This window comes from Stylophora pistillata, chromosome 4 (genome assembly GCF_964205215.1).
Source record: "Stylophora pistillata chromosome 4, jaStyPist1.2, whole genome shotgun sequence".
Classification (NCBI taxonomy): domain Eukaryota; kingdom Metazoa; phylum Cnidaria; class Anthozoa; order Scleractinia; family Pocilloporidae; genus Stylophora; species Stylophora pistillata.
In genome coordinates, this window is record NC_142522.1 from 39,968,540 (window position 1) to 39,984,072 (window position 15,533).

Consider the following 15,533-nt stretch of genomic DNA (forward strand, 5'->3'; position numbering starts at 1 on the left):
TTCATGCACTCGTTCTCTCTCCGGTGAGCAGGAAAACAAATTACTAATGCCTTGGCCACCTATATAATCGTGTGCACTTCGTTTTTTGAAGAGAAATTTTGTTATTCACAATCACAATTTGCTCTTCGAAAATCACGAAAGGAAAGAGAAAGTTTATCTATGACTCCCTCGCTAAAAACTTCGTTCGCGCGGCGAACAATTTGAAAACATGGAAGTCGCAATTAAGAATTGTTGAATCAACCTGTTGAGAAAAATTACGACAGTCAACACGCCAATTTTTCAATACTTGGGCGAAAAATTGCTGAGATGGTTTGGTGTACTGCGGTTAACCTGAATTTTCCGAAGAAACAGCGGGAATTCTTTTAACTTTATTCTAAGCCATTACACCGTTTACTGTCCTATAAAAGTGAGAGCATAATTATTTTTAATTATTAGGGACCTTCTGGTGTTGGTTTTTTTTTTTCTTTTTTTTTTTTTACGCTGTAGGATATGAGATTTTAAATAATTTTTTGTTCCAAACGAGGCGGAAAAGATACTATCAACTTAAGAAAGTGTCATATCAAAAAGAACTCCCTCACTCTTCCATAAGCTTTAAAAAGGAGGCAAGGTTTTGATTTCTTATTGTTTTCTTTGTTTATTTAGATCGTTAATGGGCAGAAATTTAGAGAGGAACCGCCGGAGACAAAATCATTGAGGAGCTACTAGCAATATTCCATCAATATCGACTAAAAACATCAAAACAACAGCGAAATTTTTTGCTCATTTGAAAGTATAATTATCTCAGGAAATACACACATACTCACCGAGGTGCACCTTAATGCGATTTCATTTAGTGAAGGGTCGGCGGCTGGCAAGTTACTTGTGGCTTTCATCGGAAGATGGTCTCTCAATTTTTTACACCGTTTCTCGTTTTAGTTTTCATTCCGCGGGCTACACCAAACCTTTACAAAGTAAGAAAGGTATAATGTGAAAAAGAAAACTATCACAATTAGGAATTATTCAATTTTTACGCGGATTCAATGCGCAAAACTGTTTTTATTTGTTATTTTTCTGTTTCGAATTAAGAATGTGCACACTTTGTTGACACCGGTCGAAAGGGAGAAGATATTCGGCGAACCTTTTCTACAAAGTGGTGAGTAATCCCACATGATCTTTTGAGCTCAGCTCATGTTACTTTTGTTTTGTATCCAATTTTTGAACAGGGAGGAGTGGCAATATATTATTCAAATTTGTAATTGTAACGATCCTAGTTAATCTAGGAAGCTAACTTGTCGTACAAATTCTAACGCACAAAGTTAAAATTAAATTTGATATTCGTGTTGCATTGTAGAAAGCTTTGAGAATTCAATTTGAATTTTGCGACAAAAAAGGAATTGTTTTTATGTTATATCAGGATATAAATCATATCAAGTTTCATCTGCTAATTTTATCAACCTGGACATTCAGTTTCCCCTGAACTTTTCTCTTCCGCGACCAGATGTACAAGTGGCGATAAACCTTTTTATAACGAGAAATACAATTGAAATCTGTTCTCGTTGTTCACGTTTTTAGATTTTCATAAAGTTGAATACTAAGTTATTGTTTTTCAAAGGACAGGAAAGAAATGTATCAGTCTGCAAAACCGTTACCGCGTGTGAAATCATGTGTTCGCTCGTTAACCCTCTTTAGTTTGGTAGTCTTCTGAAACTAAACGTAAAAGTTCTCGCATGCCCGATGACAGTAAAATATTACACACTGAAATTCTTCAATTTTGTGACTTTTAGCACAAATTTCAATAATCTTATGGTATCAGTAAATGTGAAGCTAATTTCAAGCTTATAGGATAAGAGTATTTTATCGAAGGTTTAAAAGACTAGAACGATTACGGCCTAAATAGAATCCTTCGTTTGTTGCTCAAAAAAAGCTATCGATCTTCGTGTCTGGATCTTGCCGACACGATCTTAGGAAAAGATGTAGGCAAGTTTTATTTAGATTAACTTGGCGGGAAGGCATATGTTAAAAGCGGCTTCGAATAATCTGACCACGATCTGGGCTGAACAAAATTAAAACTGAAATAAGTGGCGTCCTTTTCTGGCAGGAAATCTTTTCTACCTCCTTTGAAATACTGCCCATCACGTTTTTTAATCAATTTTGTTCGATGTGCGATTTAGTAAAACGAAATTTGAAAATGTTATGTGATTAAATGAAGCAGGAAATCTAAGTTGTTCCGCCATAAAAAAAAAAGTTAAAAAAATACGAGCAGATCCAAATTTGATTTCGAAATCTAAATAGGAATGCTTTTGACGAATTTATCAGATCTTGGAAGTGAATTATTCAACACATGCTAATCAAGAATTCTTAAAATGCTATTTGATTAAGAAGTGCAATGACTGAGAAAAATTATCGACTTAAAATTACTCTGCAAAATTACTGCGGTCACAGTTCTGTCATTTTTTAATTCATTGCATTGCTTATTTTTGAAAAAGAGTTTTCAAATACTTTTAGTTGACATAATACCACTTTAGGAATTTACTTCACTATAAACATCTGCGTCCGTCATTACCACTTAAATTTCTCAGTATATGTTGATCATAAAGAGGATATTCTGACGGTAAAGCTTTTATGAGGATTTGGTTTTCAATCGCTCGGGCTACATAATGAGTCGCCAGTCAAGAAGTGAGTTTTATAGAGGTCGATAATGTCCGCTGGAGACATACTGTCCTCCGATCAGATGTCTGTTGTCTTAAACAAAGGACTATCGAACCATGACTAATATGATCTTTTCCGGTCAAGACTATATATCTTCAATATATCTACAATATATCTTCATATTGAAATAGAAACACATCAGTAATTGGAAAATGTTGACATAGTTATAACTGGACTCGGGAAATGCTATCCAAAAACAATGGATTAAAAGGAAAAACTTACGCCATATCTCTGTTCAAGAATCGGTTTCACTTTTACTTCTTATCTTTATTCACACTTCAAAACGTTATCTACAATGCTATAAGTAATAGTGGGCTCATTACCCCAGTTAGCCACAAAAAGAGTCATCAATTCTGCATAAATGTGTGAGGTACGGAATTAGGGTAAATTAAGACTGTGAAAATTCACTGAAGCACCATTAACAGCTCAAGCTTAGATAAAGATAATGTGAAGTTCGTAAGATTATCAATCCATAATTAAAGAATAATGAGGAAATATTTACTAAAGACAATGTTAGTAACATGTAACAACTTTATCATGGTTAAAAAAAATTCTTCTGACTAACGTTTAAATGCAAGCTGTAATATACGCCTTTTTGAGATCAACGCATGGCTTTGACCATAGAAGAGTATAGAAAATAAGTAGTCATTTTATAAAATGAGAATTTTTTTTCTTGTGCAAATTATTGATTGAAAATGCAAATCATAACAACAATAGATGAGTCAAATTCGTGACAGATATCATTTTGTTCTTAAATATAAGGTTTAGTTCGCTTGAATCTACTTCATTATTTAACACAAAACGTAGAAATCGTGATTGTATCGATTTTTGTGAGCTTATTTTTTCTTTCAGCTTTTACTGAGGATTTTGTATATCTCCTTAACACGTCTATGTTTTTCCTACATCATAAAAATATTTCCTGCATGGATGATGAACTCAAATTGTACACCATTCAACCACATTTTTATTTTTTTGAGAAAGCATTTCGTGATCTTTAGAACTTTTAGAAGTGTTATGGCTCATGCTTTTACAGGGTAAAAACAGTACTGGTTTTTCTCTTAATTACTCACTGTTTCAGTTCCAGATTATCACGTGACCCACCCCGTTCAAGTTGATGAGAGTGCCAACTTCTTGACTCATGACCTGTCGAATGGAAACCGCAGAAAGCGCCGAGATTTAGCAGGAGCTGGAAAAGAACCTGTGTACTTTCACTTGTCAGCGTTTGGCCAAAAATTTCACTTGAACGTCACTTTAAATGACGAACTACTCTCGCCTAACTTTGTTGTTGAGATTCGAGGAAATCAGAGTTCTCGATTTCAATTGGATATTGAACATTGCCATTATACCGGCCAAGTGGTATCTTCAAAAGGACTGGGAACTAGAGTGGCCGTGAGTAACTGTGATGGACTGGTGAGTAATGTCTTGGTACTGCCGAATTTCTTGTAAAGACAATGTCTTGATACTAACTTTCTTCGATCCTAAATTCTCTCTCCAGCGAGGTTTGATTCGTACTCCTGAGGATGTTTTCACAATAAATCCATTACCCGACCGATTAGGACTGGACAAGAACAAAACGCGAGCTCACGTGATCCACAGAAGATCTACCACGTACCTGGAGGATGTAGGGAAGGCTCTCAGAGCAGAGAAGAGATCCGAAAATTGGTGTGGAGTACAAGGTTACTAGTTAATGTGAAGAGAAAAACTTGTATAAAACGTAACATTCTGGCAGCTTTCGCCATTCTGGAACAATTGAATTCTTAGCAATCGCAATGCAGCCTCAATTTCCATCCTTAATTCTTTTTCTTTAATAAAATTAATTGTCCTTGCAGACAAACCAGGCTCTAGAAAGAAGCGCGCGGTATTTGATCCGCCGGCTCCGGTGGATTATAGCCAGGACTTCACAATAGAAACACTTGTCGTTGTCGACAAAAAAATGACAGATTTCCACGGAATTGAAGAGCTTAAAGTTTATGTGCCAAGTCTTATAAATATTGTAAGTTTACTTATTGATCTAAAGACATACGTTTAAAAACATATATTTAACAATTATTCCACGAGCGCGCGTTGGATATGAGAGGATAGATAGCCAACGAGGCGCGTAACGCCGAGTTGGCTATAATCATCTCATACCCAACAAGCGCGAGTGGAATAATTGTTTTATTAAAACAAAACGCCCCCAAGATTTTAGACAAATCTTCTTGACTTTATTTTGTAAGAAGAAACCGGATGTTACAATGTACAGATATTAGATTATGGTATATTGGCTCATATACCATAATGGCTAAGCCAATAAAAAGTCTTGAATTGCATTATCCAATCATCCAGTTTTTAATAACATACGTTAGGAAGAAAGAGCGATTTGCAGTAGAAGAATACGAGGATACGAAGAATGCACCAGTTTGAATAAATATTATTTTGTTTTGTTTTGTTTTTTAACGCAATTTTTATAGACTGTAAAAATTGTCCTATCTGCTATGTTGATTGAAAGTTTGTACGTTAGGTTTACAATCTTTTAGGCGACACTTCCATTGGAGCGAATGTAAAATACGTCTTACAGAAGCTGCTCATTTTGGAGCATGATCAGGTGAGTGGGGTGTGTATGATCCTTGGTTAACATAATTAATAATTCCACATAAAAAAAATATTGCGCGCGCGTAAATGTACTACCCCATTTTTTAAATTCCATAGAATACTCCAACGTTTCGACAATGGATGCCGCCATTTTGAAAACAACTTAGTAACCTTGCCACATTTCACAAACTGTTGATGCCAACGCAGCGGTCAGACACTGCGCATGCACGAGAGTTTGAAAACAATAATAGACTAAGCAGAAGTGGATGATAAAATCTACCTTAATACATACCCACTGCTGGTCCCATTTATTTAATGCACTTCGTTGTTGGTATCCTAGTTCGAAAATGCCGCACTCATGTTCGAGGTGTAAAACAAATGTTCTTGACACCACGTTTGCATGTCAAAAATATTAAGAAGCTTGCACTGTCAAGGTAATCTTTTTCCTGGATTCCCTCTTTCCCCGATGGAAATAGAAGTAACTTTCAAAAAGCTTATTTGATTGAAATGATATATCATTACCATACGGAGGCGCGTATTGTGCGAAGCGGTTATAAAATAACATTCATATTTAATTACCTGGTGCGGGTGTTTTCAGGAAGGACTTGTGATAAGCTCACATGCTGGAAACACCATGACAAGCTTCTGTGAGTGGACTAAAAGACAAAACATTCAGGATGATAACAATCCTGACCACTTTGATCATGCAGCCCTCATCTCCCGGTAAGGATAAACCAAGCAGTAACAACAAGCTCGCAGATCTCTCTCCTCTGCACAACCCTAACTTTCTTTGCACCAACAAGTTGTCAACGACTTGCCAACCCCCAACAAAGCATAATCCATATCATATACTTTCATCGTGATCGCAATGTACTTCACAAATGTCTTTCCAAGTTATATAAGTGGTCCATTAAGACACATCAGCCTTCGTTTCATTGCAGGTACGATTTCTGTCGAAACTCAGATCGCAAAGAAGGCCAGAACTGCGAGAAAGTGTTAGGTGAGGCCCTGATCGATGCCTAACAAGTGCTATGGAGCTATATTCATCCACGTATGCTGACAGCTTCCGTCGCAGTTGTTGTTGTCGTCGTTACTGTTTTGATGAGTATTTTTGCTTGATCTCCCGCAAAGGTCTGGCACAAGTCGAAGGAATGTGCAGTTTGACAGGAAGCTGTACTTTGAGCAAGGATGGAGGTCTGGGTACGGCCTATACCATTGCACACGAGACAGGACACAAGTGAGTACAGTTGTGAGGTCCGAGTTCAATGCTTAGTTGAGTCATGTTCAAGACACTTGAGGGATAGCAATTGTGTTAGTACCACCGTAAGGGAAACCTTACAGAGTACCGGTGAGGGGGAGGGGTTACACTAGGTGGACTAGCATCCTCTTAAGGAGGGAGCAGCAACATTCCCAGTCGCTTTTATGTTATGGAGACCAGGATACGCCCCAGCACTTTGTGAGCCCCTTGGCTCGTGTGTAAACAAACCTTTCATATCACACAAGGATGTGGGAGACTTGTCAAAATAGAGACACGCTGCTAGTGCGCCGGAAGATGAGACAAATAAATAGGACCGAACGGTAACAGTTTTGATTATGAGCGAACTTGTAATTACATGTAACTCTTCATAAAAGCGGATTCTGCAAGGGTAACAGAGAATCGTAAACTCCCGTTGTCCGGTAAACTTTTTATTTACTCGTTTTTTTATCTATCTCTATTTCGTTTTAATTTTTTTGTTTATTTTTGAACAGCCTTGGAGCTCAGCACGATAGTGCAGGTAACCCGTGCGCTGATATCAAAAACATCATGTCAACACAAGCCAGCGGTAAAGAAACAGCGTTCGAATGGTCTTCATGTAGCAGACATTCAATTCACGCTTTTCTATCGTGAGTACATATCATACTATAATATTGACTTCTCTCAATAATTCCTCGACCATTTTAAAAACCAGATTTATTAGCGACATACTCGCAAGTCATATCCTTTAAGCTCTTGTTTGTTGATTGCGTTATTCGCTTTGGTCGGTAGAAAACCTTCTTTAGAAAACTACAATACAATATATGCAACCGTAGTTGTAAAAATAAAACTCTCTGATTACAGGAATTTTTTTGTTGTAAAGGAAATCATAATTTTGCAACCGTTTGCCGAGACAATCTCTCCCTCGCAACACAAGTTTTGAAATTTAAATTCCACAAAATACCGTTATTTGATTTGTATCTTATTTTTCATGTGGCACTCAAATTTCCAAGCGGTGATCATGCGCAGTGCTTAAAAGACAAACCACAAAAGGCCGTGAAATTACCGCAACGCCTGCCAGGAGAGCTGTACAACGCTGATGATCAATGTAGGCGGATCTATGGAGATAAATCGCGGGAGTGTCCAGCGCCTTTTGTGAAAGCTGTAAGTAAATGAATCTATGCAAATCCAAGATGAAGATGCAGAACTCGTCTAGGACTGCCCTTTTCGCATTTCGTATGTTTCTCTATGAGATATGCTTACCGTTTGGAAATTGTTCAGCTGACGAGGTTGTAGCTTATAGCAAAGTGAAAATAAGTAAGACTGTCATCGAAATAGATTCCGTGCTTGAAGCAGTGTTTCGTTTTTTGTGCTTTTAGAAAGTCTGCATTCAGCTGTGGTGCGTTAAACCGGAGAATGGAATGTGCGCGACACTTCGCGAGCCTGCAGCTGAAGGCACGGAGTGTGGTCATCAAATGGTAAGTCTTATATGAGCACGATCCTTCGCAGTAAAGCACTATTTGAGCAATAGTGAAAATCAGACCTGAAAAAAATTTCAGGCCTGTACGGGATTCGAACCACTGACCTCTGCGATACTAGTGCAGCGCTCTACCAATTGAGCTAACAAGCCAACTGGGAGCAGGCCATCAAATTAATTCGACATAAACCCGTAGATGATAAATCAAACAACAACAAACATATGAAACATATGTGTGAACTGCGGTTATGAGACGTATATGAGCACGATCCTTCGCAGTAAAGCACTATTTGAGCAATAGTGAAAATCAGACCTGAAAAAAATTTCAGGCCTGTACGGGATTCGAACCACTGACCTCTGCGATACTAGTGCAGCGCTCTACCAATTGAGCTAACAAGCCAACTGGGAGCAGGCCATCAAATTAATTCGACATAAACCCGTAGATGATAAATCAAACAACAACAAACATATGAAACATATGTGTGAACTGCGGTTATGAGACGTATATGCGGTTATGAGACGTATATTTTTTTCAGGTCTGATTTTCACTATTGCTCAAATAGTGCTTTACTGCGAAGGATCGTGCTCATATACGTCTCATAACCGCAGTTCACACATATGTTTCATATGTTTGTTGTTGTTTGATTTATCATCTACGGGTTTATGTCGAATTAATTTGATGGCCTGCTCCCAGTTGGCTTGTTAGCTCAATTGGTAGAGCGCTGCACTAGTATCGCAGAGGTCAGTGGTTCGAATCCCGTACAGGCCTGAAATTTTTTTCAGGTCTGATTTTCACTATTGCTCAAATAGTGCTTTACTGCGAAGGATCGTGCTCATATACGTCTCATAACCGCAGTTCACACATATGTTTCATATGTTTGTTGTTGTTTAAATGGTAAGTCTGTTGTCGATGATACTTCAAGGTAAAAATTCCACGAGAAATGATAATTTGTTGTTTATCATTTAGTGGTGCCGGCGGGGGAAATGCGTACCATATGGCAGCGAGGGACCTGAGGCTATTGACGGTGGCTATGGTCCGTGGGGAGATTGGAGCGACTGTTCTCATTCTTGCGGCGGGGGACTGATAACTAGAACGAGAAAATGCGACAATCCCGAGTAAGTTGGTCCACGAAAACAAATTTTAAAAAGGTTACTTGAAGTTTGTATCGCTGCTGCAAAAATTTTATCAGGTCAAAAATTTAAATACAAAGAGTAGTTTAGTGCGATGAGTAGCAGGTGTCGTATTTCACCATTGTCAATCTACGCGATATTCTTTTTCAGACCCAAAAATGGAGGCAAGTTATGCATGGAACATTCAGAGGAGTTTCAATACTGCCATACACCTGTGAGTATTTGTCCATTTATTGACCGACGTTTACAATTAACTGGATTTTTGTTGGTCCCAGCATGACTCAAACTTTCATCTTTTTAAGAACAATTCTTATCGATCGAGGTTATAAGATAGAAGGAATGTTTCATCTTTAAATACAAGACTTTACAGGGCTCTCTCACCGATAAAAATCTGTGAGGCGACCCATTTCCAATTCAAAGTTAACAAAAGATAAGACGAGCTTCACTTGTGATTCGTATCACCTAGAAATGTCCGGCAGGAACGCCCAGTCCAAGAACAGAACAGTGTGAATCAAAGCAACAGATGCGGTTCCTTGATGGTAACAAATATCAATGGGTATACAATCCAGCAATTCCAGTACCAGGTGATGTGGTTGTTAAAATACCCTTAAAATGTATATTTCTCTGCGTTAGATTATAATTTAAAGCATACAGTAAAAGCACTAAATCAAAAGTTTACAACATTTCCTTGTATGGCTCCATCCTTCACATCGCCTACGCTCTGAAGACGGTGGAAGTAGTTGGGATAATTTGCCGTCAAAAAAGACTTTAAAAAAAGTAAATAAAATCAAAGATTTTGGTTTTTTCTGTTAAAAAATTGAAATTCAGAGGTTTCGTGTTTAATTTTAAGCGGGAACAAAAAGATGTTACATGCACTCGCATTTGCATCTATTTGGGGATCTTTAACTCCGTTAATTACTTGACAATTTAGTTATATTCACTTAACTTCACGATCATTCTGATCATTAGCTAAGAAGAGCAAATTACTCGCGAGTAAGTCGAGTTAGCTACTCATAGTCACTTTTGCCTTTTCCGTGTCGTTTCAGCGGGTCAGCAGTGTAAGTTATCATGTATCGCTGAAGTGGGTGTTCGGCAATTTGCCAAGTATTCATTTGGTCTTGTGGTCGACGGAACGCAATGTGATGATTACGATGAAAACAGTGGCCTTTGCATCAACGGCAAATGTCAGGTAAAGCTGTTTTTTTTTTTTGTCACACTTGATTGCTAATGCCTATATCCATCACAAATGCGTTGCTTTAAAGTCTACGGTTTATGAGAAATTGTTTTTTAAATATGTTTCAATAATGTGAGGTGGCGTTGTAAATTTTGGCGGTAAATAGCCTCCCCTGTCAAAATATGGTGAACAGTACCCCTGTTCACCAAGTAAAGGAATTCAAGGAAAAGTGCATGATCACATTCACTTTTGTAAACTTTCCTTACCCCACTCGACCTCCTCCTCCCCACCCCCCCCCCCAAGTACACGCATCAGACGTAGACACCTACGTAAAGTGTTGACTGTCCCTAACTTTCAGAAAAACTTAGGTTTAATCCAATGTTTTTCTCCCCCTCTAGCCACTCGGTTGTGACAAAGTCCTTGGCTCCAGTCAAAAGTTTGATCGTTGTGGTGTATGTGATGGGGACGGAACTACATGCATTGGCAAGAGGTTAACATATAAAGGGCTGCCTAATCCCATAAAAGGTTTGTGCATCACAACTTTCAAATACACGAAATTTGAGCTAAAAATGCTGTAGACGAAGAGATTGTAAAGGGCGTAAATGATATAAATGTGGTCTGTCGTCGAATTAAAGAAAGTGATCGTAGTTCTAAAGAGAACGCTAATTGTTACCGTTTTTTTACGACGCCCAACTACATTTTTCTGTGCACGCGTTGCTTGTAGAGCAGGAATTTCTCCTTTTCTATACATTTTCCTCAATATGCACACACCTGCAAAACACAAAATGATGTCTCTTTTGCAGGCAACTGCCGACGTAAAATGTTGTAATATGTCTATCTTACTATTTCTTATACTCTTTTTTTATCAACTGTGTCCGCCAGGACATTATCAGTCGATCGCATTGATTCCAGAAGGAGCGAGAAATATCCAAATTAAGGAACTTAGTGGTTTTAAGAATTATTTGGGTAAGTTCACATTGGCTGTAAGTTGATATTCACCTTTCCGTCTTCTCTAAACAACTATGATAATTTCATGTTCGTGTGCCGCGTTTACGAATCAGCTTTTTCTCTACTCGATTAGCCCTTTCGTTTCATCGCATTTTACTTGGTATGGCCGTTTTAATGCTCACCATTTTTGCTATACTATCAACAGCCATGATGACAGTTGCAGGTGAAGATCTTCTCAACATGGACTTCCGTATCAAACCTCGTTCATTCGCGTTTGTCGGCGCTGGTACAAGGTTTAAATACGTGAGAGATGAGAAAAGGAGGGAGAGAATAACTGCACAAGGACCCCTCAACCAAGATGTAGAGCTTCTGGTGAGAAAACAGATTAGCGGTTGTGTTTGATCTCCGAAAAACAAAACCGGAAAATCTTGCGACACATTGTTACCATTTACACCATAATATCAGTGTGCGTAGTATCCATACCAGTCTCCATACAATTACTATGGCGTTGACGAAGAGAATTTTTTTTCAAGAGCATTTCGTTTCTCCTGATATTGGTGCATGATTTAGCAAGGATGCTAGAAGGAGAAGTAAGAAGTTGGTCACTCTTAGGCGTTTAAAGGTTTAATTGAAGAGGGGAAGAAGATCTGTTGACTTCAAAAGGAAGATTGAACCAAGAGAACGAAAAAAAGATTTTGGTGGCAAACTCAATCTCGACGTCGTCAAATTAAGAGTATGAGACATGTTTTTCATCGATTTGTTTTATCTCTGAAGGTGCTGATCACTTTCGTGTTTTTCAGTATCTAGTTCAATCCTGGAAGGAGGAATACCAAGTCAGGATTCGTTTTCTCGTCCCTCGCCCAAAGGAGGCAAACGACGAAGACACGAGAATTGAGAGGAGCCTCGAGGAAGGCAAAGTCACGTTCCAATGGATAAGGCGATCTTTGGGTTGCTCTGAAACCTGTGGTGGAGGTTGGTTAAAAATGTTCAGTTGATTCATTACAGTGGGTAGAGAAGGAACGAAGTATGTTGTTTTTTCCTCTTTCCGAAAACCGCTTCTTTTTTTAGTAATTAATTTGTCCTGCTAACAAAAAAAAAATTATTTGTAACCTTTGACAGGTATAGAGGTACGTAGACCAACCTGCGCTCGCGCAGATGACGGATCAATTGTCAGTGACCACTACTGCAAGGGAGAAAAGCCTGGTGAAGAGAATTCTGAGTGCAATACTCAAAAATGTCCAGCGAGGTAGTAAGCACCTAGGCACTAGTGTTTTTCTCGAATCATGAGACTACATAATAGGAACGAAGGGTATAATATGGTAAAATATGTCTGTCCTTCAGATGGAAAACTGGAGAATGGTCGGACTGCTCCAAGACCTGTAACGATGGAAACCCTGGGGAGAGGACGCGGGAGGTGATGTGCGTCGATGAATCACATGAAATCGAGACGGAAGATTCAGAATCTTACTGCGCAGGACCGAAACCCGCCACACGAGAGACCTGCGCACCGCAACCCTGTCCTGCAGAGTGGGTCACAGTGTCGTCAAGTCCGGTAAGTCAGTGGAGGAGGATTTTAGACTTGGGGATTCAAAAATAAACTCTGCTTTTGGGGGAATATTACATTTTGAAAGTGTAACAAGCTGCCTAAAGGGATTGTCGAAATAAAATAAATCCCGAAAAGCGTGGAGGCGTTAACTTGATCTCAGAATGAGCTAATAAAAGTGTATGAAAAGCAGGGGAATATGCCAAGGCTGAAGAAAATAGTGTAGAAAGAAGAAAAAAACGGAGAATCTGGGAATTGGGAGAGTGTTTAAAGTGCACCTAAACCCAAAAATGTTTTTTCGCTTAACGAAATAAGCGTATTTTTTGGAGTATTTCTGTGCAAAATTTTTTTTATTTGCTCAAATCTTCAATTTTCTGTGCCCAGTCAAAATACGGAAAGTCGGCCGCCATCTTGCCCCACGACTGAAAGAAGAATGGCTCTAGCGGGTAATGTGTCGTCAAATCGAGAACACGAAAGTCTGCATTTCACACATTTCACTTGTTTGGGAAGGTTGTAGTCGATATTGTCCGAAAATATGCCGACTAAGTGTGTTGTAGAAGGATGTAGCAACGTGCGAAATTTGCAAAAGGGTATCGCGCTTCATACATTCCTCATACAACACACTTAGTCGGCATATTTCGGACAATATCGACGACAACCTTCCCAAACGAGTGAAAATGTGTGAAATGCAGACTTTTGTGTTCTCGATCTGACGTCACATAACCCGCTAGAGCCATTCCTCTTTAAACTCGGTCGTGGGGCAGATGGCAGCCGATATTCCGTATTTTGACTGGGCACAAAAAATTAAAGATTTGAGCAAATTAAAAAATTTTTGCACAGAAATACTCCAAAAAATAAGCTTATTTCGTTAAGCGAAAAAAAATTGGGTTTAGATGCACTTTAAGTGGCGCCAAAGCTGTAAAAAGCTGCAAAAAGCTGCAAAAAAAAACCATGAAATCGCAGGAAAGTTTTTAAAGCTCAGAGAATTATGCAAGATACAAAAAAAGGGCATTGCTTGGACCACGGAACGCAAATTGACTTTATCTAAATATTATTGGTACTAGTGGCATTTTCGAAACATTTTTCGAGTCACATTTTTCACACCAAGTCACTTTGGTTTGGCTTCACGACATCTAGGGAAAAAGCGCTCTTTGTTCAATGTTTATAACTGGAAAAACTTCTTCCTTTTGTTCCAGTGCTCTGCCGTTTGTGGTCACGGTTCGAGAATGATTGAGGTGAACTGCGTAAAGAGAACCGCATCCAACAAGAAAGTCAAAGTGACAGATGAAGAATGCACTGGTCCAAAGCCTCCCACTACGACCTCGTGTGATTCTGGGATTCCATGTTAATGATTTAGAAGTCTTAGATAAGTGGATTTAAAGTTGACAGCAATTCAGCGAAAAAGCAGCAAAATTTTAATGGTCAACACATGAATCCATCAGCTTACAAATCTTATGTTTAGCGTTATAAATGTTGCAGTACATCTTTCTTAACAAGAACAAACTAAATGACAAAAAGGGTAATAACAAAGTATTTAAAACTGTTCGTCAAAGCGCTATGAGACAAAAATGTGGAGAATGCTACTTCAATGAATGAGCTATAAAAAAAGGACGATCAATCAACTGAAGACACCTTATTGTCCATGCCAACCAAGAAGAGCTAAAACGAAGACACTTTCGGTAATAACAGTTCCAGCGATCATTTAAAGACCACAATTTGAACAACGTAAGGACACTGTGACGCTACTTCAACCGTCAATGCAAAGGAAATTAATGCAAATTAACACAATTTAACGTATTATTGTTAACGTTGACACCACAGCGCGCTTTGGACCATTCTTCGACGAAACCTTTGAAAAACTATTTATTTAACCATTGCTTAATGTTATTCGAGATTATATGTTGCAGTTAATTTTAGTTTTGTGCATACATTCTAGGTTAAGAGACGTGATTCGTCTGTATCGTGATTCTTAAACGAATCAAGCGACTCTAGCGAAGATTATTATGAGCCATTTGGTGTTTCATTTTCAAAACCTCTCTAACAGGTAACTCCTCTCTGCAAATATATCCACAAAGACAGCACTTGGCTACTTTCCCAGGGTTCCTATGGTCGTGAGAATTTGGCAAATCATAAGAAAAATTAATGATCAAAAGCTGATCAAAGATTTCCGTGAAGAAGGCATTATCAGATCACTAAAATGACAATTAAAATAAAGTTAAACGAAGTGGTTTTTTTTTGTTGTTTTTTGTTTTTCTTTTTTACATCCTTTGCGAAGGTTGCAGGATAAAGTTGCTGTCGACTAGGTGCCAATTGTCACTCAAGCCGCGTTACCGGTGCACGTGCCAATCGAACAGGAACTACTTCCTATTTCCAAAAACTGTCAAATCAGAAATGAGTATCAACTTTGTAACAGTGACATGGCATCCAGTAACTAACCCACTCCAAATGAAAACAAGCGCATCAAGCAGTTTGGGTGAACAAATGCTTTAACAAATTTGCCAAAAAACCCAAAGAATCATCTCACAGCAAAATTTTTAACTGAAAATGTAACGTAAACAACTAAGCCAGTGTATTTGTTCAAAACCTCACCAATGTCTAAAGACCTTTAAAATCAATTCTTCACTATTTTTTCCCTACCATAGATAAAGATAACTAGAGCACTTCTCAGTTGAACATTTCAAGAAACCAAAACCAAAGCAGTCCCAGCAACCAATCACATCAAACGTTTACATTATCATCAACCAATGAGGACTCAAAGTGAAAACAA

At 38.4% G+C, this 15,533-nt stretch overlaps 1 protein-coding gene across 2 annotated transcripts; it reads left to right on the forward strand.

The window, feature by feature from the left end:
- Nucleotides 1–799: 799 nt before the first annotated feature.
- On the forward strand, nt 800–14,682 carry LOC111342713 (A disintegrin and metalloproteinase with thrombospondin motifs 6). 2 transcript variants are annotated; one of them, XM_088757724.1, is made up of 23 exons: nt 800–950; nt 1,066–1,132; nt 3,767–4,098; nt 4,184–4,364; nt 4,518–4,681; nt 5,189–5,272; nt 5,858–5,982; nt 6,201–6,259; nt 6,391–6,496; nt 7,009–7,143; nt 7,507–7,657; nt 7,873–7,971; nt 8,938–9,086; nt 9,252–9,315; nt 9,568–9,685; nt 10,148–10,290; nt 10,674–10,800; nt 11,158–11,241; nt 11,429–11,595; nt 12,024–12,195; nt 12,343–12,469; nt 12,565–12,775; nt 13,963–14,682. In XM_088757724.1, the coding sequence occupies exons 1-23, from the start codon at nt 879–881 to the stop codon at nt 14,113–14,115; spliced, it is 3,090 nt and encodes a 1,029-aa protein (XP_088613850.1). In that variant the 5' UTR covers nt 800–878; the 3' UTR covers nt 14,116–14,682. The 2 variants fall into 2 exon arrangements, with proteins under 2 accessions (XP_088613850.1, XP_088613849.1); XM_088757723.1 differs by having other exon boundaries at nt 801–959; nt 13,963–14,250.
- The last annotated feature ends 851 nt before the right edge of the window (nt 14,683–15,533 follow it).